The 22,782-nt window shown below is 36.7% G+C and overlaps 3 protein-coding genes across 4 annotated transcripts; all 3 read right to left on the bottom strand.

Moving 5' to 3' along the window:
• Window positions 1-6,829: 6,829 nt before the first annotated feature.
• On the bottom strand, window positions 6,830-9,257 carry LOC149400200 (NAC domain-containing protein 4-like). Its single transcript, XM_089613313.1, has 4 exons — window positions 9,012-9,257; window positions 8,644-8,906; window positions 8,501-8,566; window positions 6,830-8,390 (listed from the first exon to the last, which is right to left on the bottom strand). The coding sequence occupies exons 1-4, from the start codon at window positions 9,175-9,177 to the stop codon at window positions 8,028-8,030; spliced, it is 858 nt and encodes a 285-aa protein (XP_089469439.1). The 5' UTR covers window positions 9,178-9,257; the 3' UTR covers window positions 6,830-8,027.
• Window positions 9,258-11,048: 1,791 nt separating this feature from the next.
• LOC149400201 (NAC transcription factor 56-like) lies at window positions 11,049-13,667 on the bottom strand. 2 transcript variants are annotated; one of them, XM_089611208.1, is made up of 7 exons: window positions 13,371-13,667; window positions 12,934-13,199; window positions 12,761-12,856; window positions 12,506-12,661; window positions 12,279-12,404; window positions 11,934-12,179; window positions 11,049-11,368 (listed from the first exon to the last, which is right to left on the bottom strand). In XM_089611208.1, exons 1-6 carry the CDS (start codon window positions 13,549-13,551, stop codon window positions 11,958-11,960), a joined length of 1,047 nt encoding a protein of 348 aa, XP_089467334.1. In that variant the 5' UTR covers window positions 13,552-13,667; the 3' UTR covers window positions 11,049-11,368; window positions 11,934-11,957. The 2 variants fall into 2 exon arrangements, with proteins under 2 accessions (XP_089467334.1, XP_089467333.1); XM_089611207.1 differs by having other exon boundaries at window positions 11,049-12,179.
• A 4,643-nt stretch (window positions 13,668-18,310) lies between these two features.
• On the bottom strand, window positions 18,311-21,151 carry LOC149400202 (uncharacterized). The gene is made up of 5 exons (XM_089611105.1): window positions 20,857-21,151; window positions 20,515-20,765; window positions 19,884-20,039; window positions 19,669-19,785; window positions 18,311-19,575 (listed from the first exon to the last, which is right to left on the bottom strand). Exons 1-5 carry the CDS (start codon window positions 21,032-21,034, stop codon window positions 19,255-19,257), a joined length of 1,023 nt encoding a protein of 340 aa, XP_089467231.1. The 5' UTR covers window positions 21,035-21,151; the 3' UTR covers window positions 18,311-19,254.
• Window positions 21,152-22,782: the final 1,631 nt, after the last annotated feature.

Raw genomic sequence — 22,782 nt, forward strand, 5'->3', positions numbered from 1 at the left:
TACCTATATAAGTTGAAACAAGTTTATGATTAGTCTTTGGTTTAGGATTTAAGTTTTATTAAGACTTTTGTAAAATCCAAAGGTGTTATAAACCAAACGATAATTTACTCCCTCAAGAGAAGGCCGCAAAAAATCTCCATTTATAAGTAAATGACACATCATTAATGCTAAGCCAAGATGTCAATACATCTATTTTGACTAGCCACCTTTTAAATTGGTTTGATCACTCACATCCTTTCGCAGGGCCTCAAGGGAGGATACTAGGGATTGAGCCTAAGCGTGCAACCAACCACTTAGTCCAAAAGATCAGCTTTGAAAAACAATTCCCCAAGGGGAGGCCTTGCCATCATTGCATCACTCTCGGACGTAGCTCATTGAGCAATGATCGAAGCAATAACGCCTTGGAGTACTCACATTTAAGTGAGGGTCGCAAGAGCGGCTCTTAGTCCCACGTTATTGCATCTTTCACTAGTGTTGGGGATCGCGGGTTACAAACAACGAATATAACCCTCCCACTTAGTTTTTGGAGTTGGTTCATCGACTCTTATAAGTTCGGAAACAAATTTCCTAGTTAGAGAGCGACAGAGCGGACAACTAGAAGAGAATCCTAGATCGACATGTTCAGAGCAGTATTAGTGCATAAAGGCACAAGGTACATACTCGATCTTTTCCTATTTTCTATTTCGGGAAAGTGCGTGAGGGAAGTGTGAACTTCAACTCACTCGAACACTTGAAAGTTTGAGATTACACATCTTTTTATTTTTCGGCTTGTCTACAAGGAGACCTCCCACTCAAATTTTCAAGAGCATATAGATTTTGAACATATGTGATATAGATATAGTTTTGAAAACATTTTGAAAATTTATTTGATTTGGATGACAAAATATTTTCAAGTTTGAAAGTGAAAACGGTTTTTCAAAATTCAAACTAGTTTTGTAAAAATTCAATTTCAATTAAACTTTCAAAAATCAAAACATTTTAATCTTACACATCATGTTTATAATCATATGAAAAACATTTTTGCTCAAGAAAATTTTCTCATTAGAGTTCTATAACTCATGGTAGTAGGGTTTGAAAATCCGGATTTCTAAAAAACTGGAGTTTCAGACAGCCGCGCACCTCGGAGTAAAATCGCCATATCTGGCGGCTCCGATGTCCTTTTGAGCTGAAACCGGTGGCATTGGACAGAGGATAGACAGAGCTTTAATTTGATTCAAGAATAATTAAATTTAGATTTCTGAGCAGAGAGTTATGCCACTTTTAATGCGGGTTTACTCCAGCTCGAAGAAAAAGAAATAAATTAAAGCTTGGTCCTTTTTAAGTGCGAAAAAGAATCGAGTGTAACGGAACGTTTTAAGATGTTGTTTAAAGCTTTTATTTGTGTTTTATTAGCAGGGTAATAACATAGAATAAAAGAAATAACAACAAGCATAAAACGAATACGGTAAATAAAAGAAACTAGAAAGACAAAGTAACTAGTCACAAAATTTACCGAAATTTCTCAAACCTTTAAAACACGTTTTTTAATATAAAAAATTAAAAACTTTTAGAACTGATTCTAATGTGTTTTAAAAACATCCCAAACTCATAGAAAATCAACATGCTTTTTAATTTAAAGACAAGAGCATTAAATTAAAAAAAATCTAAGTTTACAATTCTAACTTGTCACAAAATTAGTAAACTTTCGAAAACGATTTTCAAGCTCATAATTTTAAAAACATGTACATGCATATCTTTGACCATAGCTCTGATACCATTTGTTGGAATCGATCTAGGGTTTGAGAAAATAATTAACGCTTCGGTAAGCGGCGGAATTTTAAAAATTTTCTTTTACAAGTAAAACAGTTTTTACTAACCTAGACAAGTGCAAGTACATGTAATTAAAAACCCATATGAGCTAGAAGTTTACTAACCTTTCTTGAAGCTTGAACTTTGAAGAAGCTTTTGGAAAGTTCGCAACGCTCGTTTCCCCTCGCAGCACGTCTCTCTTTCTTTCCTCGGCACCTCGAGCAACCACGAAAGTTTCTATCACTAAATCACTCGAAAAGAAGGAATCAGTGAGTGGACACTTTTAAACACTACGACTTAAGAACAAGTCTCGAAGTCGCAGAGCTAAACACTAGGTCGAGTGAGGACCTAGGTGCCAAGACAAGAAAAATCGAAAATAAACTAGAGAGAGAGAGGAGTTCGGCCACCACAAGGTCTAGAGAGAGAAGCTCTCAATCTCTAACTTATGTGGAATGAGAAAAATGAGAAGAATGAGGCTCCTATTTATAGGAGAGGTCTCACCTTAAATAAGGTAGTTTCCTCTTCTATAGAATATCACATATTCATGAGCCAATTTCCTCTTTTCCTCTATGATGCACTCGGCCAAGGTAGGCTTCATTAAGCCTTGGATTTGTTTCCTTTTTTGTTCCTTGCCTTGCTTCTTTCTCAACTTGGGCGCCTACCTCTTGTTTCCCTTAGAGGAAATTTGTTTCCTCTTTTTCTTTTGGCAAGTATCTTCATACATTTATGCACAAAATATTCTCTCTATCTCTTGGGTATGTTGGGCGCCTATAGCCTTCTAGAAAAGGCTTCTAGAAGCTTTTCCATTTGTTCATGACAACATGAAAAAGGCCCAATAAAAATTTTCAATAAAATTCTTATGAAATGAAATTAATTCACAAGGCACAATGATCAAGTCATGGCCGAGTGAAACATGTCATAAACTGACCTTGTCAAAAATTTATTGACATTCATTTCATCCTTTGTCTCGAAAGACAAAAATACCCTTTCGACAATTTTCGTTCTTGTTTTGACTTAGCTTCCAGTTTAACAATTCCTATCGATGTGATTCGTGACAGTGACCTCATGGACCCAAATGAACAAAGCTTGAGCTAAAAACTTGGACTCAAAAGTTCACAAACCTTTTCCAAGTTTAGCTTAATGCCAACTGACTCCACTAAAGAGCTGACACTGAAAATCTCTCGGTTCAAATGAATTTATTTTCTACTCAAGAATTCGACCTAATTATGATGAGCGGATCCACTGAATATATTCAGTGTTTACCCTTCATGAATGTCATCAGCTAGTCGGGATTTACTAAATTACCATTTTACCCTTCTAGCTGTTATTTCCTCAACTCCTTTGTCGCTTGTGAATAAGTTAGAAACAATGTATTGACGAGGAGCTAACAAGTCACATTGTTTCATCCAAAAGAGTCAGGACTCAATTTGGACACTGGCCAGTTCATTTATTCACACTCCAAGGAACAAAGCATGAGGTGACATACATTGCATTTCAGCAATCTTGTACATGAATTCCATATCTATGAGAACTTCACAAAGTTACTCATGACATACTCACAACTTAGTACTTCACCAATAGGCCCTGTTCGGAATCACATAGTGAGTCCGAACTTTGACTTTCTCAAATGAGAATACTAAGGTGTGAAATGGCATGCCTCATTTCAGGATTAAGGTAAGCATGATGCAATTCATACATAGTGACTTCGAGACATAAGAGGTTAAATGGTTTGTTCTTATATTGTCTCTAGAAGTGCACTGGTCAATTCAGTATCTTCGGAAGATACCTAGAAGAACTATAGAGTCCCAAACTCTCAATGCCTCATAACCAGACATCATAGATTCTTCTAACAATCATACTGAGGTCAATAGTCCTTTGACCCTAAGATTGCGAATATATCGTTTTAAGCAAACTACGAAGAGTTTGTTCATGCAAATCTACATTTGTCTCTTCGTAAGTTGTTAAGTTTGTTTATGGACTAAAAGACTAAGGTTTTATCATAAAGCTTCAAACAAAGAAAGAATGAATGAACGTTTCAACTTTATTAATGAATGAATAGGCAATTACAAGCAAGAGTCTTCGTAAGACTATATGACATCAAATGTACATAAATAGACACTACTACTCTTCTTGTGGGCACCATTGACAACACGTCGAAGCCGAAGAGTAGTGAATTCAGAAAAAGATTTTAAAGCTCGATCTCACTCGTGAGTCGTTTATCGCTTTGTAGCGTTAGACTCGAGTTTTAATTTTGGATTTGAGATTGTATTCAAGAATTGTTAATTATTTAATTAAGAGATGTTCGAGAATTTAATTTTTGGTTAATTCATTTAGAATTCTCGGGTGTATGGTTTCGGATTATTTAATTATTTAAGACTCATCAAAATAATGATTTGGATTTTATTTCGTACTCGTTCTCTGGTACGAACTCGCACGAGTCTTGAATAAGTTTAAATTCCGAAAAGCCGAGAAATAAGTGAATTAAATTCTCGAACCCCTGAACCGACTCGCAGTGAATCCCGATAACGAACCTTAAGCTTGTCATCACCTCCCGAATCATTGACTAATGAGATTTCAACTTCAGGTTTTAGTTTCTCGACGCTTCAGGACGTGTAGAGTCTCGGGAAGCGTGAAAAGCAAGGAAACTCCGGAAGTCAACAAATTGTCAGACGATCTTTTCCGGGTAAGTGAGGAGACCCAAGTCAACTACTTACCAAGGGAATAACCCTGTTTGTTTGTGCATTTGTTTGCTAGTAAACAAGAGTAGGTGAAAGCCCTAAAATGAATAAACTTAAAAGTTAAGGCTTTGGCCACTCTTGCTTGAAAACTTAGTTCGGGTACGCCCGTTAGGTTCAAACGCTAACTTGAACCAGCCACGTTGTTGCTTTGTTGTAGTTAGATCCCTCTGCTAACCATAGACTTTGGCTAGATCGGAGGTGACAGGAGAGCATGTTAGACTCTCGGATTCGAGCCGAGGATAGAAGTACCGGGAGTCACGTTCTGAGTCTTCAATCTAAAACACTTAACGAGCATGAAGGGGAAACCGGGATTTATCCCGAGACGCTCTCCTGTTTGTAATTAGTTGTATACTCTATAAGCTAGAGTATCCAAATAATAAATAATGTTGTCGGTGGTACCCACGAGTTCCGACTCGTGTTGAGGACTAAGACGGTCCTGATGGCGCTGAGTACTCCACGAGAGCTGCTGAGAGCACCCCGTTCTGGCAATGGGAAAGGTCACCACGGCGAGCCCATTTGCTGTGTCATGACGGCACGTAGCGCCGGCGCCCAAACGAAGATGGTACCACTAGTGGATCCCAGACAGTTTTAAAACACTAAACCCACTGATGACTACTGCTCGAAGTCTGAGGTTGGCTTCTTGTCATTCCAAGGGTTGTAGCAGGGGATGTTGTATAACCTTGTGGAATGGCAAGTGATAGCGTAGAGCGAGGCCCCGCGTTAGGCATGCTCTTGAATCATATGTATCTGCATTCTACATTCTTATGTGTTTGTTTGCACGTCACATGACATTAGTCGTTTTACTTTATAGATAGACTCCCACTTACTGAGTCAATCGACTCATAGTTTTATGACCCTTGGTAATGTAGATAAGGGAAAAGCTTGTAAGCGAGAAACGAGATTGAAGACCGAGACGGAGCGCGTATTGCCTTGACCTATGGGCTATGGGGTTTCTTAATCGGGGGTTAGTATCTTCTGATAAAACGTTCCGGAACATATTTGTATAGGAGTCGCTATAAGACTCTAAGTTATAAAAGCGAAAAATTTCCCCGAATTTTCGCAAACTATTTTATTATATAATCTTATGAGATATTATGTTTAATTAATGTGTTTATATTATGAGTTATGTATAGATTTGAGTTAATCAGTCGCGGTTCGTGGGCGAGCTGTCGCTCGCGGGTCGTGACACTTGGTTAAGCTTTGTCGTTGATTTTTTTTCTCTCGTGCTCCCTGTTTGGTCTGACGGGTTTGGATGAATTGAAGCTGTTGAATTGATTTTTGTTGGTTAAAATTGAAGGCTGAATTTCAATCGCAGGCTCTGGTTATTCGGCAAAGTCTGGGGCGTCGTGTGTCGGTGCTGAGGAAGGCGGATTTAGTTCGATTTGTTTGAGAAGCGGTTAATATTAATATTTTTTCTCTCGTGCTCCCTGTTTGAATTTTTCGAGAAGAGAAGAATTTGCGTCCAAAGGTCCCGATCGATATTATGGACTCCGCGAAGAATCGTTTTTTTTTTTTTATTTTATAGTATGTTCGTGTAAATAGAAATCATATTTACAGTATATTCGTGTAAATACGAAGCTTATTTACAGTATATTCATTGTAAATACAAAGCATATTTACAGTATATTCACTGTAAATACAAAGCATATTTACAGTATAATCGTGTAAACAAACTGAAAAAAATTTTGAAAATATTTTGGGCACAAAAATTCTGGAAATTATGAATATAGAAGACAAAATAATATCAATCAATGAAGAATATATTTACAGATTTTATCCATAATGAATTGCAACGAAAATATAAACTAATTACCTAAAGTCAACGCTGAAAATTTCCAAATACATAACAATGAATGGGCTGAGAACTTTCAAAATTTGCTCAAAATTCAAATTTCAAATTTGAAAACTTCCCTATTCGGTTTCAATATTTAATTCGAAATTAAAAAAAAAACTGCCTAATTAAAATAGCGTAAGGGCAAAAATGTAAAACTAATTCAATTAATAAGCTGCCACGTAAGCAAGATGGTTATTTACGGGAAATTAACGAAAGGTTGGCTAAAACGAAATTGCTAGTGTTTTAGATGGCTACGGTGCCAATTATTTGTTTTTTTAATGCCTCTATAGACAACGTTTTTACCATTACAAAAAAAACTTTACAGTTTGTAGATGATTCATGGAGCCATTGCGATCCATTTGTTTGTCGACGTACTATTTGATAATCTACTCTACAACAAAAGAATAATAAGACAATAAATAAATTCAACATGAGACTTCATTTATTTATTTATTTATTTTTTGAGGTGTAACTTCATTACATGCATCTGCAAAGTCACTAAAGTGACAACTAAAAGAACAGCAATTTCATTTGACGCTTAATAATAACAAATTACAAAGCATATCATTTGAAACATTACAAGTTCTAATAACTACATAATCGGCCCGCCGTATCTCGCCCTTATGAAATGAGAGAATTCAATTGTCTTGAACAAAAGTACTAAACCTTCGCTCATTCAAAAGAACTCCTTCATCTTCGAGCCTATTTCGGCGGGTATATTTCTCACACTAGCAAAATTAAGTCTTTCATGAGAACTAGATGATCTCATTTCTTCGGAAAGAATGAACTTAATTTGGAGAATCCAGTTTCATTCGATCCGGTATTGCTGGGAATAGATATAGTAAGCCATGATTGGGTGATCTGCGGTGCTGTTTTAAAGCAACTAATAAAAGACACTTATTACTTATGCCACAGCTGGCATTATCTTTCATCTAGGCAAAATAAAAGCAGATCAAGCTTCGTCGTGCGAGCTTTTTCTGCTTTTATAAGGAATAAAACGACTAAGAAATCTTGGTTCTGAGCTTTCAAGAGGTTTTCATAAGAATATGGATGGGGAGAGATTTTTGTTTGTGGTGGTGGGGTTGGTATTTGGACAGGCTGATAAACCAGTCCAGATTTTTTTTTCTTTCTTCTGGTGGTATGATGGTTTGAAAGGGGTGGCTAAAGAAGAAATAGATTTAAACACACAAGTTGATTTTGGGTAGTAAGAAAAAGAGAGGCTATAGGAGAATATCAGCTATTGAATCCTTTCTTATAATGTGCCTAAGCTTTGTAGACACATTATTGCGGATTATCTGAGTGATATTCTCCTACAGTAATTCATGAGCTGCAAACAGCTGATGATACAGGGAAGTGAGAGGCGTCCATTTCAATCTCGACTGGACATCCCGGTAAATTTGCCATCCCAATCTCCGGGGAGATTGGCTGGCTAGATAAGCCGTAAAAATGCTGTGATGTTCCCGAGATGAGTTGTTCATCCAAGGAAGCAGACAGAAATTTAGACAGCTGTGTGGGAGACACATCTGAATCATAATACAGATGCGAAGATTCCATCATCATGTTGCCATGCTCCGGTGAGTACAGCGGTTTCACGAGTGATGATATATCATCGACCACAACGTGATCATTCACCTGAAACCACACCATAACGTAAATAAACTCAAGCTTCATATTGACGGAATGAGTCGGTTAGTCAAATTGCACACGGAGCTACTATCGATTTTCCTTACCATTTGGGTGACATTGGGAACTGATTCGATTCCATCGAGGAATGGCATATCCGAAAATCCTGCTGTTTCCATCGAATTTTGCTCGCCATGGTTGTTGAAAACACAACCCCGGGCTTCCTCGGAACCATCCGAAATACGCTGTCCCGTGTCGGATGATTCAAACCCAGCTCTCGATCGACTCATTACAGTTTCAGTTGGCGGTGGAGGGAAATAGTCATCAGAAGAAGTGGTGTTCCCACTCGGTTCACCTCCATCTAAGGAAACTGAATCTCGTGACTCGGAGAGAACACAATTGCCCTCCTGGATTTTCCAAACACAGGTATAAGAGAAGTGTTGATTTATAGAGTAAAAGTACTCTTGAGTAGTGCAGGCTAATAATTAGTCCCGTAAATTCGGGTCGGAGTGCTTACGATCTTGTTCTTCGTGTTTTCGTTTTTCTTTTTCTTGTGAAAGCGACATATGACATACGGCACGCTCTGCATGATTTCGAAAACATGAAAGGTCAAGAATGAGCAAAGGAGAAAGAAGAAGAAGAAAGAGGCACAATTCAAACCTGGTGAGAAATGTCATCCTCGAGTTCATAAACGTGCATGATATAATCGGTCTTCGCGCCGGGATTATCACGCTCGCGAAACACAAAGATGCTTCTTGTTCCGGTGCGTTTTCCGGTGCCGGAATCGGTGATGGCTAATCCTTTGCCGGTTTTCTTCCAGTTCCCAGTTTTGGTCATCCTTTTGCACTGTTTTCCTTTTCCGTAAGGTTTCCACTTAGTAAAGACGTAAGTATGTTCTGGGTTCCAAGGCTTCCCATATAAAGCTATAAAAACATAAAAACAAAATAAATAAATAAATAAACCAGTTTGGACAAGTTGATATGCTGTAACGAAGAGTGTTCGTTTGTGTCGAAATTGAGATCACTTACACCGTAAATCCGAGGGGTTTGTCTCGTAGAGATCGGCGATGGTGGTGGGTATGATTTGGTCAAGTACTTCGGGGTCGTTTGAAGTTCCCATGATCTTGGGCCTAAGGTATTCTTCTATAAGCTCTTCGTTAGTTGGAAGGAATCGAAATCCCGCAGGAAAAGCCATGTTCGAGGACCGACTCGTGAATCGTGATAACCTCTGATTCTCTGGTTCTTTTGCGCTCTGAATGTGTTCGTTCAAGTGAGAGCTACGAGAAACGAGAGAATTGAGTGTGGTTATTAATAGCAAGACTCTGGGTTGACCTCAGTCTAATTCTTCATGGGCAAGAAGCGATCTGACAATCACAAATTGACACGTGGCTAAAGGCCCGCGATTGTTTTTCACTCGATAGAAGTTTCGTATATGATATTCTAAAGGAATTTTAGAGGGGAAAAACAAAGTATCTATATTTGATGAAAATAATACATAAATATTTTTAAAAAGCTTTCCAGACGCGTGAAGATGCCTTGTTCAATGGGCCAAAGTTGACAAGGATTTACCCCCTTGTCGTGGAAGGGTTTTTTTATGACTATTGCAAAGCATTTTGGTTCAATTTATTTTTTATTTTTATCTTTATTTTTATTTTTGGGTGTAAATTATCACTTAAGCTTGTCAAATGTTGGCTATTTTATTAGACGACAACGACAAGTCTGAAATTACTATTTTGTATGTATGTTTAAGTTATATAACAACTATTTGTATATACATAATAATAGCAGTGGTTTATGTGTTTTATTCATATAAACTAAGGAAACAAATTTAATCGTATAAGGCTCTTAGAGCCGAACAACGCGATGTAAAAAAATAGTGTAATGAGACTGTTTAAATATTGTACTATAAACATTAGCATTAATTTGTTGAATGATATGTTAGCAATATTGTATTAATATTGATGTAAAATAAGACAAATTGCATGGAAAGAAAAACACATAAAACCAATTACATATAAACCGGAAAAACAAAAACGGAGAACTAGTCGAGGCCCGTTGGACGGTTTCCTTGAAACTTTTTATCGCTCTCCCACGGATGCTGGACTAAACGAGCGATAGCCTCCCAGGATACAACGACTTCAGAGGCAAGCTTAGCACCAAAATACTTGACTCGCGGCGAACTGGAACCTGTGCGAAAACTATCACCACGACAAAACAAAAGAAAAATTTATTGGAAGGAGAGATACTTGGGAACAGTGGGGAATAAGATGGATTTTCTCCTCTTTTCTGAATGAGGGCTGAAGCCTCTTTATATAGGCCAAGGCTATGGTTTGAAGTTCAAAAACGTCCAGCCATAAAGGCATTAACGCAGGCTATAACACCCAGCCATTTAACAGACCGTTTTGAATTCAAAACCATGCGAACAGTCCAACGTTTTCAGCCTTAATGGCATTATAACACAGTCATAATGCGCGCTTAAAGCTCAAAAACCATTGAATTGAAGCATACAAACCGTTGGCATTAATTCTCAAACGTACACTTCGTCACTTCGTCCGGTCGAGCTCGTCCAGTCGAGCTGGAATGACTTCGTCACTTAGTCCAGTCGACCTCGCTCAGTCGAGCTGGAATGACTTCGTCACTTCGTCCAGTCGACCTCGCCCAGTCGAGCTGGAATGACTTCGTCACTTCGTCCAGTCGACCTCGTCACTTCGTCCAGTCCAGCTCGTCACTTTCTCATTCACCTTAGGTCCGATTTTGGCAAACAAATATTCAATTTTATAGCCCTCGTTACGAGGAATCCGTATCCCTTGGAATTATTAAATTCCGATGAGTGGAGCCCACTCAAAATGTTGCCACAAATCAGCCATACACATGTTTAATTCCAACATGATATCATCAAAGATCTCGTGATGAATTCAAAACAAATATAGATTATTACAAATCCTAAAAAATAAAACAAAGAAACGTAAAAAGAAATGAAATAAAATCACTGAGAGAATTTTTTTTTTCTTCTTCGTTAGAGAATATGTATTATAATGCTGTTAAAGAGATTGTTCTGCAACCAAATGAATCAATAGACTAAATTCAATAAGAGACTTATAAGTACATCCAACACTATATTGACACAACCAAATCATCAACACTTTGCTTCCATACTTCATATTAATACATAATAAACCACTTTCAAATATCAATGGACAATTACATCTAACATCGTATTAATACATTACAAAACACACTTAAATATCATAAGTAAACACTAATAATTACATAATCGACCCGTAGGCTATCTTGCCATAATAAACGAGAGAGTTCCACTGCGTTTCACAAAGGTGAAAAAACTACTTCTTCACTTGATAAACCTTCGCTTGTTCAGTCGGATTCTCCTTTATTTTTGAGCAAAATAAGGGTCATACACTTACACACTTAAATCTAAAATGAAATTACATAGCAGACAGATATATAAGGGCAATCTACGAAAGTGTTTTTTAGCTTCAAGAAGACTAAAAAACACTAACTACCATGGCCACATATATACTCTTTCATCCAGGCAAAACAAGAGCAGATCAAGCTTCGTCGTGTAAGCTTTTACTGCTTTATTTTCTCCCGGGAATAAATCGATTAAGACTAAAACACTCAAGGGGTCGGTTTCACGACCCGCTACGCCAGAGACTTTGGCATAATAATATGGATGGATAGCGATACATAACTGGTGGTGATTGGGGTTGTAGGTTTGATAAGCTAATACTAAATAAGCTTAAGTTTAAGGGTAATTATTTCTTTGGTTTTTTCCTATCTTAGTACAGCAAAATCCTACTCTCAACTAGGTTTCAAAGAGAGGAAATTAAACTGCAGTAAATAAGACTAAGAAAAAGAAAGGCCATATGAGAATATCGCGTGAACCCTTGGCAATAATGCGCTTAGATTTTGACGCATTGTCGCTAGATTTACCTTGCGATATTCTACTACGGCGGTTCATGAGCTGTTGGGGAAATCCTCCAAGAGCTGATGAGGAGAGAAATATAACCCTTCATCGGCGTCCACGTCATCACTTCTCAGCGGAACTTCTAGTGGATTATTCATCTCCGACTCCCACGCCCATGGCTGACTTGGGATGCTTTCGAGACTCGGTAACGTTTCCCAAAAGTTTTCACCAAGCGAAGGTGAATCACCGGCCACCCCATCATGACTATTCGCCTGAAACACCGTCACGTAAAAAATAAATCCCACTGCTTTAACAGTAATGCATCGTATAAAAGAGAGCGTCGATGTAAAAGCTACGTACAGATATATTACCTCTTGGCAGTTCACAATACAGTCCAATGTTCCCTCGGAACTCTCCGTGGGAATGTAAAACATGTCCATCAACTCTGTAATAGACATCGGATCTAAGTCGAGTGGTTCGAACTCGGCTTGGTGCACCTGAAAGCAATATCATTATGAGCAACTCAGTCACTTCCTGATGTCAATGGAATGTCATAATGATATATAAAGTAAATAAATAAAGTAAGAATGTTAATTACCTCTTGAGTTTCAGAGGGTGGTAAAGGAGCATAGAGCTCAGAAGAAGTGGTATTCACACTAACACTCGCATTCGGTTCGCCTCCCTCGAAGAACGGCGAGCCTTGAGGCTGTGAGAACCACCCGTGATTCTGCTCTCCGAACCCAGTCTTGTCCACCTAATTTTCGAAACACAGACAAGAAAACTACTGTTATATGTATATGAAATGGAAGTACTGAATTAGCAGTGCAGGGTTTAGACATATAATAAGTCTCACATTAAATTCAAGACCGGGCGTTAAGTCGACCTTGTTCTCCGTATTCTTTGTCTTGTTCTTCTCTATCTCCAACCGGCAAACGACATACGCCGAGCTCTGCACAAATTCGGAAACCAAAAAAGGTCATGAAAAAACGACGAAACTAGCAATCTGAATAAGAAACAGACACAAACCTTCTGACGAGAAATGTGATCCTTGAGTTCATAAATGTGCATGATATGCTTTGTCTTTTTCCCGGGATTTCGACCCTCGTAGAACACCAAGATGCTTCTTATTCCGATGCGTTCTCCGGTGTCGGAATCGATGATGTCTAATTCTTTTCCGGTTTTTTTCCAATACCCATTTTTTGTCTTCCTATCGCACCGAGCTCCTTTTCCGTACTGGTTCCACTTACAGAAGAAATAACAATACTCGGTGTTCCAAGGCTTCCTGCACAAGGCTGTCGCGAACATACACAAATACCGCCATTAAATTAATTATTCCTTTGATAACCTCAAACACGGGAGCGAACCAGAGTGAACCCACCTTTTAAAACACAGCATAAAAAGTAGTCAACAATGCATAAGACATTATGTGTATGTTTGTTTGCGTCGAATTTGAGATGACTAACATGGTAATTCCGAAGGCTCTGACTTGCAGAGATCGTCGATGGTGGGTATGAAAATATCAACTTCAGAATCGTTTGTTCCCATGATCTTAGGCCTCAGATAGTGTTTTATAAGCACTTCGTTAAGGGGATGGAATCCAAATCCCGGAGGGAAAATCATGTTCGACAACCAGCTCGCATCCATCTTTCAATCTCTGTGTTTCTGTTTCTGTTTCTGTTTTTGTTTTTGTTTCTATTTCTCTCTGAATATTTTCGTTGAAGTGAGAGCTCGAGGAGACTGAGAAACAGAGTTGAGTATATATTCCTGAGCTGAATTGACTAGCAAGGAAGTCTAACCTTCTGTATGAAGGTTTGGGTTCATTGGACAATCATAATTTGATACGTGGCATACTTCTTTCCTTTCTTTCTTAGCAAAAAAAAAAAAATTGTAAAACTTATTGAACATTCTAGAGTATTTATAAAATACATATGAGACCCCCTTACTTGAAAGTTTATTTAGCATCCCATACATTTTATAAATAAATAAATAATTGTGAACACACAATTATTTCCTGTAAATTTATATTACTCGTATATTTTTTTGGCTTTCCAATAATTATTAATAAATATACATATTTTCCTGCGTATAGAGTAAATTATTATAATTTAAGCCATTTAAGTGTTTTAATTAAAAAAACAATTTTATAATTGTATAAGTAACTAAATGTCAATAACTTCTGTACATTTATGTATACAATTAACAATTTAACGGAAAGATACAAATCACTCAGCTAAAAGAAAAAATTCTAATAATATTATACAAAATTTATTATTTTCTGAAAAGAAAAAACTTCAAATAAGATTATACAAAATTTATAATTTTCTGAAAAGAAAAACTTCAAATAAGATTATACAAAATTTATTATTTTCTAAAAGACCATTGCATGCAGAAAAGACGTAGAAATGGCCTATGGAGAAGGAAGTATCATATATACGTCATCCATTTCCTGATTGATGACAGTTTAATTGAATTTACATATACATTTTTTTTATAGCACATACATATACATTATATATAAATATAGCAAGGAAGTCTAACCTTCTGTATGAAGGTTTGGGTTCATTGGACAATCATAATTTGACACGTGGTAGACGTTTCTTTGCCAAAAAAAAATAAACGTTTGTAAAACTTATTGAACATTCTAGAATATTTATAAAATAGATATGAGACTCACTTGAAAGTTTATTCAGCATACCATGCATTTTATAATAAAAAAAAATTGTGAACACACAATTATTTCCTATAAATTTATATTACTCGTATATTTTTTGGTTTTCCAATAATTGGAAGTACCTGCAATTAATTGTTTTTTTTTACGTGTCAATAAGTTATTAAACAGTGATTACCAAGTTAACTAAAAAGACTAAGATAATTTACTGTTCCCCAACTAAACTTTCAACCATTTTTACTTGGAATAGAGTGGCGTTGAAGCCAATTGTCACACAATTTCTCTAAAAATCATGTGAGCTAGAGATGATATAAGAGATACTTTGTTGAATGAAAATACAAATATTTACATGAAAGACATGTAAATGTAATTAATCCAAGTTGACGGTTGAATTTCGGACCATTTTATTTCTAGCCACAACTTCATATGAATTACGAAGCTTCCTACAAACTATGTATTCATATGAATTACCTTCTACAAGATTTAAGTTGGTTCGAGGATACAAGTCTTGTTATTAATTTCTTAACTCGATGGATAAAGATAAATTTGATCTACGCTTACCTCTTGAGATTACAGTTTTACTTACCAGTTATAAAGATAAAATCGTATCATGTAAGATCTCTATTTTTCTGTTTTGGAGCGAGAGCTCAGGAGAAAGACTGAGAAAGTGAGCGCGTGTACTAATTTAATCCAAGTTGAGAAGCTAAAATTGAGAAGTAAAGTAAAGTCTAACCTTCTCTTTGAAGGTTTGGGCGGGCTCATCCAACAATCATATATATTGACACGTGGCCGGAGATCCAATTACGTGGTCGTCGGTGGAGACACTTCTGAGCGCGGGAATTTAAATATTATATATGTTTAAGTGTTTAACAAAAAAATGCTTGGTGTGTATCTTTTAGGTGATGTCAGTTCGCTACAGAATGGTAATTCAACTAATATTCTATATATCCCTTAAAAAAACAAAAACAAAAACTAATATTCTATATTTAATATATTTGGACGATCATATCCTTCTAATCATTTTTGTGTGTGTGTGTGTGTGATGGAACATTCTAGACTTCTAGTAACTGTTCAGCGGGGAAGCAGAGGATCTATGTCATATGTATTTTTGTATTCAAGGAAAAAGAAAAATAATTAAACCTAAAATATCTTAAACAGAATGATGCCTTCGATGTTTGATCAATTGGAAAACTTCACAAGGATTGATATCCTTTCAGTGTTAGGGCTTTTGTAAGATTCGTCAATAACCCCCCTTGAAATAATTCATCTAGAAAATTGAAGTTGATCTATGTTTCCACAGGGACGGAACAAAAAATATACATTAGGGAGGGCTCATATACTTAAATAAAACTAGGGACTAATTTATACATTTGTAAGATAAAAAAAAAATAAAAAAAGTTAAAAATTAAACGAATATGTAAAAAAAAAAAAATTTGCCCCATTTGCCACCAATTTCATAACATTTTCTCACTTTCCATCAAAAGACGAATTTGACCCAAAATGTCACCGATATGTCAACAATGTTGATATCTAATAGTGAAGGGCAAAAATAGATGTCAATATTGTTGACATAGATGGTGGCATTTTGGGCCAAATTAGTCTTTTGGTGAAAAGTGGGAAAATGTTATGAAACTGGTGGCAAATGAGACAATTTCTAAAAAAAAAATAAAAATGAGAGGGACCAGGCCTACACTAACTCCATCCTTTGTTGAAAAAGCTTTTGTTTCAGAAAAATACTTTCTTTGAAACTTGAATTTTGTTACGAAAAAAACGAAGAATATTTTTAGGATCTGTTCTAACAAGTCACACACTCATATTCCGAAAATACATAAATAAAGAAAATTCACGGTCGAATTGCCAAATTAAATAGAGAATGAGATCAAGATAAGGGGTCGTCTTAGCTTGAACAATTAGTTAACTCAATATAATCTAATTTATTGAAATTCCATCTAGTAAAATAGAAATTATTCAAAAGAAAGTTATCCTCGCTTGAATCAAATATGGAATTTTATACATCTTAAAATGAATTAGGTAGAACGAAAAGAGACTTTGCAATTAACGACGCGCCTTTTTACAGTCAAGGTCTTCGACATATATATGACATTCTGTTTGGTTTAGTATTCTAAATTTATTTTTTGTTTTTAAATTTTGTTTTTTTTATGGGCAGTGTAGCAAAATAACCAGTTTGAAATCATAGAATTTGTTTTTAGCCTATGTTTCATAACTTTTAGGGAAATAGCCAACGTGCTTAGGTGTCAATAATTAATAGACTAATTTGCCCTTTTACTTAATCAAATTGAATTAATGAATATAATTATATTAAATAATAGGCAATAACGATATAAAATAACAGACAATTTCAAAATTGTTATACGTAGTCTTAAACCTCCAACAAATCTCAACAAAAATATTTTATCAAAGATATCATTAATCACGCGGCGCGCTAATCTAGAACGGCTTCATCAAGACTGACGTTACTGTGTAAGAACCTGTCAACACAGATAATAAACGTAAATTACTGGAAATTATCTCATTCTCCACATTTAAGTAATCTGAATGAAAATAAATGGAAATAAATAATCTGTACCTCTACATTTTTCCAAAGACTGACATTCGAAAATCTTCACTTTTAAAAAAAAAATTAACAGTGAGAGTCGGGCCACCTCTAACCAAGCTCCGATCGTCTCTCCCGCCAACCACCGCCGTGAGGCTCGTCGCGACCCCCTTCCGGAGCACCGACCACGGCCTCCCTCCGGACTCCGAGAACACCGACTCCCTCCCCTACGCTCTCGTCAACCGCCTCCTGTGGGCGTCGATCTGGCTCCGACGAGCCTTCGCCGACCTCCTCCGCCGCCTCCGGCCGATCTGCGTCATCGGCGACAACTTCTTCGACTGGACTGCCCCCTTGGCCCGCGACCTCGGCGTCTTCCTCGTCATCTTGGCATGTCGAAGGTTAAAAAAAAAACCCATATCTGGTTTTTTGGAGAGAGAGAGAGAGAGAGAGAGAGAGAGAGAGAGAGAGAGAGAGAGAGAGAGAGAGAGAGAGAGAGAGAGAGAACGTGGATTCTAATATTTGGTAACTACTTTCTACAAAATATGAATTTAACATGCACAAAAAAAGGAAAAAAAAAACGTGATTTTAAAAAACTATCTTAATTATTGAAGGACAAAAAAGTAAAAAAATATTTTGTCACCTAATACGTTTGACTATTTCCCTAAAAATCTCCAAACATAGGCTAGATCCCAAATCAAACGTTTTAGGTGGCCTAGTTAGTTACAAATCTATTTTTTTATTCTAATTTTAAATTTAAAAAACAGATTTAGAATTACGTTTCAGAATATTTTAAAATGTTGTTTGGTTATATTTTACATTCTATTGTTTTAGAGTTTTATTTAAAATATAAGAGAGATAAAATAAAAAAACACATTTTCATTGTTTTATGTTTTCTAAACAAATTTTAAAGAAAAAAAAATATGATTCTAAATTTGTTTTTTAAGTACTATAACCAAACATGTTTTCTAAAAATATTTTCTAGAATTTAGAATTAGAAAACAGAAAACAAATTTGGAATCACAAACCAAACACTCCTGACTATCTTTGTAATTCACACAGCATCTTGGATCCGTACTTTTGTCGCCATATGTATTCTTTGAATATTCACCTTGGAAACAAATTTAACATTAAGCTATGTAAACATGAAAGTGTATACAAGGTTTGCATTGAATTGACAAATCCAAAAGAAAAAGGTTTGCATGACATTAAATCATAACAAAGCGTTTTTCACACATTATAAATTCACATCAAGAACTACATAATGAAATGCCATTCCTTGCACAGAAGGTAAAGCCAATTTCTCAGTTGAAAAAATAAATCACATTCCAACGGACCATGACGCTCCTCAAACTTGGGAAACGCTTCGTTCTTTTTGAGAACTATTCATGGAGTCCGTGACTGTTGACGACGTTTTTCCAGTGAGGGACTGGTTTCTTGCCTTCAGGCCAAAATATTCCATCTGATCTAAAGCGATAAAGAGTCGCAAACAGAAGTTACAAGTAGAAACTAGAGAGTAGACAAAGGAAAGTTACATATGATCCCGATACGGGGAGACAAATTCTTGAGCTTCAAGAAGACGCAGCTAGTTGATGCTCATTTGTCATGCCATTAGTGGCATATACCTTACTATTCAAGCAAGGTAAGAGCAGATCAGGCTTCGTAGTGCAAGCTTTTCTGCTTTTCCCAAACATCTTGATGCTGAGCTTTCAAGGGTTGGTTAAGCTCTCCATCAAAAGTGGTTTTTCCATAACAATATGGAAGGGGATGTGTTTTTATTTGCGGTGATGGGGTTGGAATTTGGATGGACTGATACTAAACAAGTTCGCCATAAGGAAATTATTGGTGGTTGAGGTCGAGTTTTTTTTTTTTTTTTTTTTTTTTTTTTTTTTTTTTCTTCTGGTGGTATGATGGTTTGAAAGGGGTGGCTAAAGAAGAAATAGACTTAAACACACAAGTTGATTTGGGTAGTAGGTTTTGTGGATAATAAATATGGTAGAGTCTGAATTTCAAGGATAGGAAATAAGAAAAAGAGAGGCTATAGGAGAATATCAGCTATTGAATCCTTTCTTATAATGTGCCTAAGCTTTGTAGACACATTATTGAGGATTATCTGAGTGATATTCTCCTACAGTAATTCATGAGCTGCAAACAGCTGATGATACAGGGAAGCGTAGGCGTCCATGTCAATCTCGACTGGACATCCCGGTAAATTTGCCATCCCAATCTCCGGGGAGATTGGCTGGCTAGATAAGCCGTAAAAATGCTGTGATGTTCCCGAGAAGAATTGTTCATCTGAGGAAGCAAACAGAAATTTAGACAGCTGTGTGGGAGACACATCTGAATCATCATACAGATGCGAAGATTCCATCATCATGTTGCCATGTTCCGGTGAGTACAGCGGTTCCACGAGTGACGATATATCATCGGCCACAACGTGACCATTCACCTGAAATCACACCATAACGTTAATAAACTCAGGCTTCATATCGACTGAATGAGTCGGTTAGTCAAAATATGTTGCAAACTAATTAATCTTTACCAGTTGAATCACACTATCAGAGGCAACATTGCCACTCGATTCGCTTCCATCGAGCAAAGCCATATCCGTTGGTTGCGAGGGCGATCCATAGTTCCGGTTTTCTTCTAGACCGTCCTCCTGGATTTACAAAAGCGTTTGAGACTGATTTTTGTTTAGGTTTAACCTCCTATATAAAGAGGTAAACAGCATGTTTTTTTTTTTTTTTTCTCGCTTACCAATGGAATCACACCAGGCGAAGATGGAGAATTGCCAAACGCGACATCATCGTTCGATTGGCTCTCGAGGCTTTCAGGAGTATCAGCCTCGTTCTTCGTTCTCCTCGTTTTCTTCCGATTTTCCTTCAGACGGCAGATAACGTAAGAGTCGTCACTCTGCACGAATCAGAAACAAATACCGAGTTTCATAATTTCAGTCAGATGTGATCAGTGATGTCAAAAATCCTAAATTTTCTTGGTCATCATAGATACGAAAAACAGTTATGCAAAGAAAGAAAGAAAAAAAATAAACAAAAACAAACTCTCATCTCCTCACCTCGAGCTATGTTCTGGTTTGTGGCGTCTGCAAATTGTGATATTTGAAAGATCCAGGATGAAAAAGAAAATAGTGATCGGATCTCGTAATAATTTGTGTTGCGTGACAGAGGAAAAAAAAATCCATTCATACGAATCTTTAACAGGTAGATGAACAAAAAAAGTCTTGATCCACGAGCCAAAAAAAATTGTAAAAACTCTGCGAAAAGTTTCTTAAAAAACAAAATAAAAATAAGAACAAAGCACAGATCACACGAAAATTCATCAGATCAGAAGAAACTATAAACTAATAAAAAAAGGCGGTGAACTAATAAACCTTGTGTGGCAGCGAATACTCGTAAATGATCCAATTGGTCCTTCGTCCACGAGAAGTACCAGTGAAGTAGACCAAGCTCGTCTGATAAGCGATACACTCTCCGCTCTGTTTGTCCATGATCGGCTTCACCTTGCAAGTGCTCTTCCAGAAGCCTAACCCAGTCTTCCGTCTGAACCTCTTCTCTCTCCCACCCATCCTCTCTCTCCGGCACAAGAAGTACCACTTCTTCTCGTCGGCTATCTTCGATTTACCTTCGCAGATTTCAAACAAAACAACTCGATTTATGACAGACATGAAATGTTTGATCAGTGTGTGTGTTCTTCGAGTTCGATGCGTGCGTACCTGGCAATTCTCCGGGTTCCCACTTGTAGAGATCGACCGTGGCTACGAGATCGTCGACGCGGGAATCGAGTCCCTCGATCTTCGGCTTCAAGAATTCGTTGATCAGCTCTTTCTTCGTCGGACGGAATTTGAATCCCAGTGGCCGAGGATTGTCTGAAGCTGCCAAAGCCACACTCATCTCTCTCTCTCTCTCTCTCTCTCTCTCTCTCTCTCTCTACTCAGAGTTAATTTTCGTCTCAAGAGAGTAACAGAGAACTCGGACTAGTTTTTAGTCCGAATTTCCGTACGGATTGACCTGAGTGAGTGGGGAGTGGACTGAAGACTAGAAAAGTGAGTCAGTCCCAAGCTTCTGTGAGAAGGTTTCCCGCGATAGCTTGACACGTGGAATTTAGGACCCACATGAAACGGTCGCTTTCTACTTTGAAGAACATTTTGTTATGCTAAAGCTAAAGTATGTCATTGCCGTTACACGTCACATCGAACAAGAATAAGCAAATATTTATTTGGAAATCACGCAAAAAAATGTTCGTAAATAAATATGATTGGGCATTTATTCTTTGTGGAAATTTTGCATATTTGTTTGGAAATCACGCAAAAAAATGTTCGTAAATAAATAAGATTGGGCGTTTATTCTTTGTGGAAATTTTGTTACATTCATGCACCTTTTATCCAATTTATTGACCAAATTGCATAACTGAACTGCCCATTTTTATCAAAAGGAAAGAGTAAAGAGCTACAGTACTACTCATAATGTATATAACAATAACACTATAGTTTAGTAAAGAACTACTCTAGTGGATAAAAGTTCTAATCCGGTCACTAAACAACTCCTACACTATGAGGAAGGCGTAATCAGTGGATAACAGTACTTGATTAAAATGAAAAATAAATAAATAAATCCAGGGATATGTAAGAATTGTTTCAAGGGGGACAAATATGAAAAATATATGTACAATTTTGGGCTAAAAATATAAATAAAAAATAATGAAAATTCGAGTAAAATTACAATTTTTATAAGTTCAGGTGGCATAGGTTTCCAATCGGGTCCGCCACGTGTGAGTCCATCCACAAGTTAGCTCATAATTCTTTTGATTTTGAATCAGGCTGCTTAAATTTTCTTAGAAATTCTCAGCAAAAGCATGGCTCCGCATTGTATATTAATCTTGCTCATTACGAATTTGGTCTATTCTCTTGCGCAAATTCACCTGTTTATTAAGAAGAAAAATAAAGACATTTTGGATGAGGCCCATTAATGTATTTCACAATGTGTGCAAGTATATAAATAAATGGCGTAACTTTGGGCATTATTGTTGCATCATGCATTATATACCTTCGGTAATTATATTTTATAGCGTATAAACAAAAGCTTTGGTTATCTACGTACTCTTGAATGAATAAAATCTGTTCATTGTTTCTATTTTCTTTTGGGAAACTTGATAAACCAAGCATTTTGTGACACACCATTTGAAAATAAAACTATATTTTGATAGTCTTAGGAAAACCAAACATTTTTAGTGATGAAAAGTCATAAATGCCCTTACTTATTTTCTTCCTTCATCAGAGTACATGAGTTCCCAATTATAACAGTTTAACAAAATAGAAAGAAAAAAAAAAAGGGAGCAAAATCCACACCCACGCACGGCGAACCCACGGCAAACCCTCACGCACAAATGGGTAAGTTTCGATCCCTAATTCGACAATATTTTGTAAGAGATTTGTTTGATTTTCTGCAAAAAAAGAGTTTGGGTTCGTCATGTGGGATCCAGGAAAAAGTTCGAATTTGTTGTCTGTAATTTCGAACTTTATAGCTGTTATTTCGATTGCATTTCGAAGCTTACGATGCCCACGCCCTAATTCCTTTAAACTCAAATTTGTTAGGCCTTCTATGTAGTTAACCAGTTGAGAGAAGAAAAATGGGTAAGTTTC

The sequence above is a fragment of the Urtica dioica genome, chromosome 4 (assembly GCF_054948205.1).
Source record: "Urtica dioica subsp. dioica isolate 48M chromosome 4, U.dioica_male_clone48M_v1_H2, whole genome shotgun sequence".
Classification (NCBI taxonomy): Eukaryota; Viridiplantae; Streptophyta; class Magnoliopsida; order Rosales; family Urticaceae; genus Urtica; species Urtica dioica.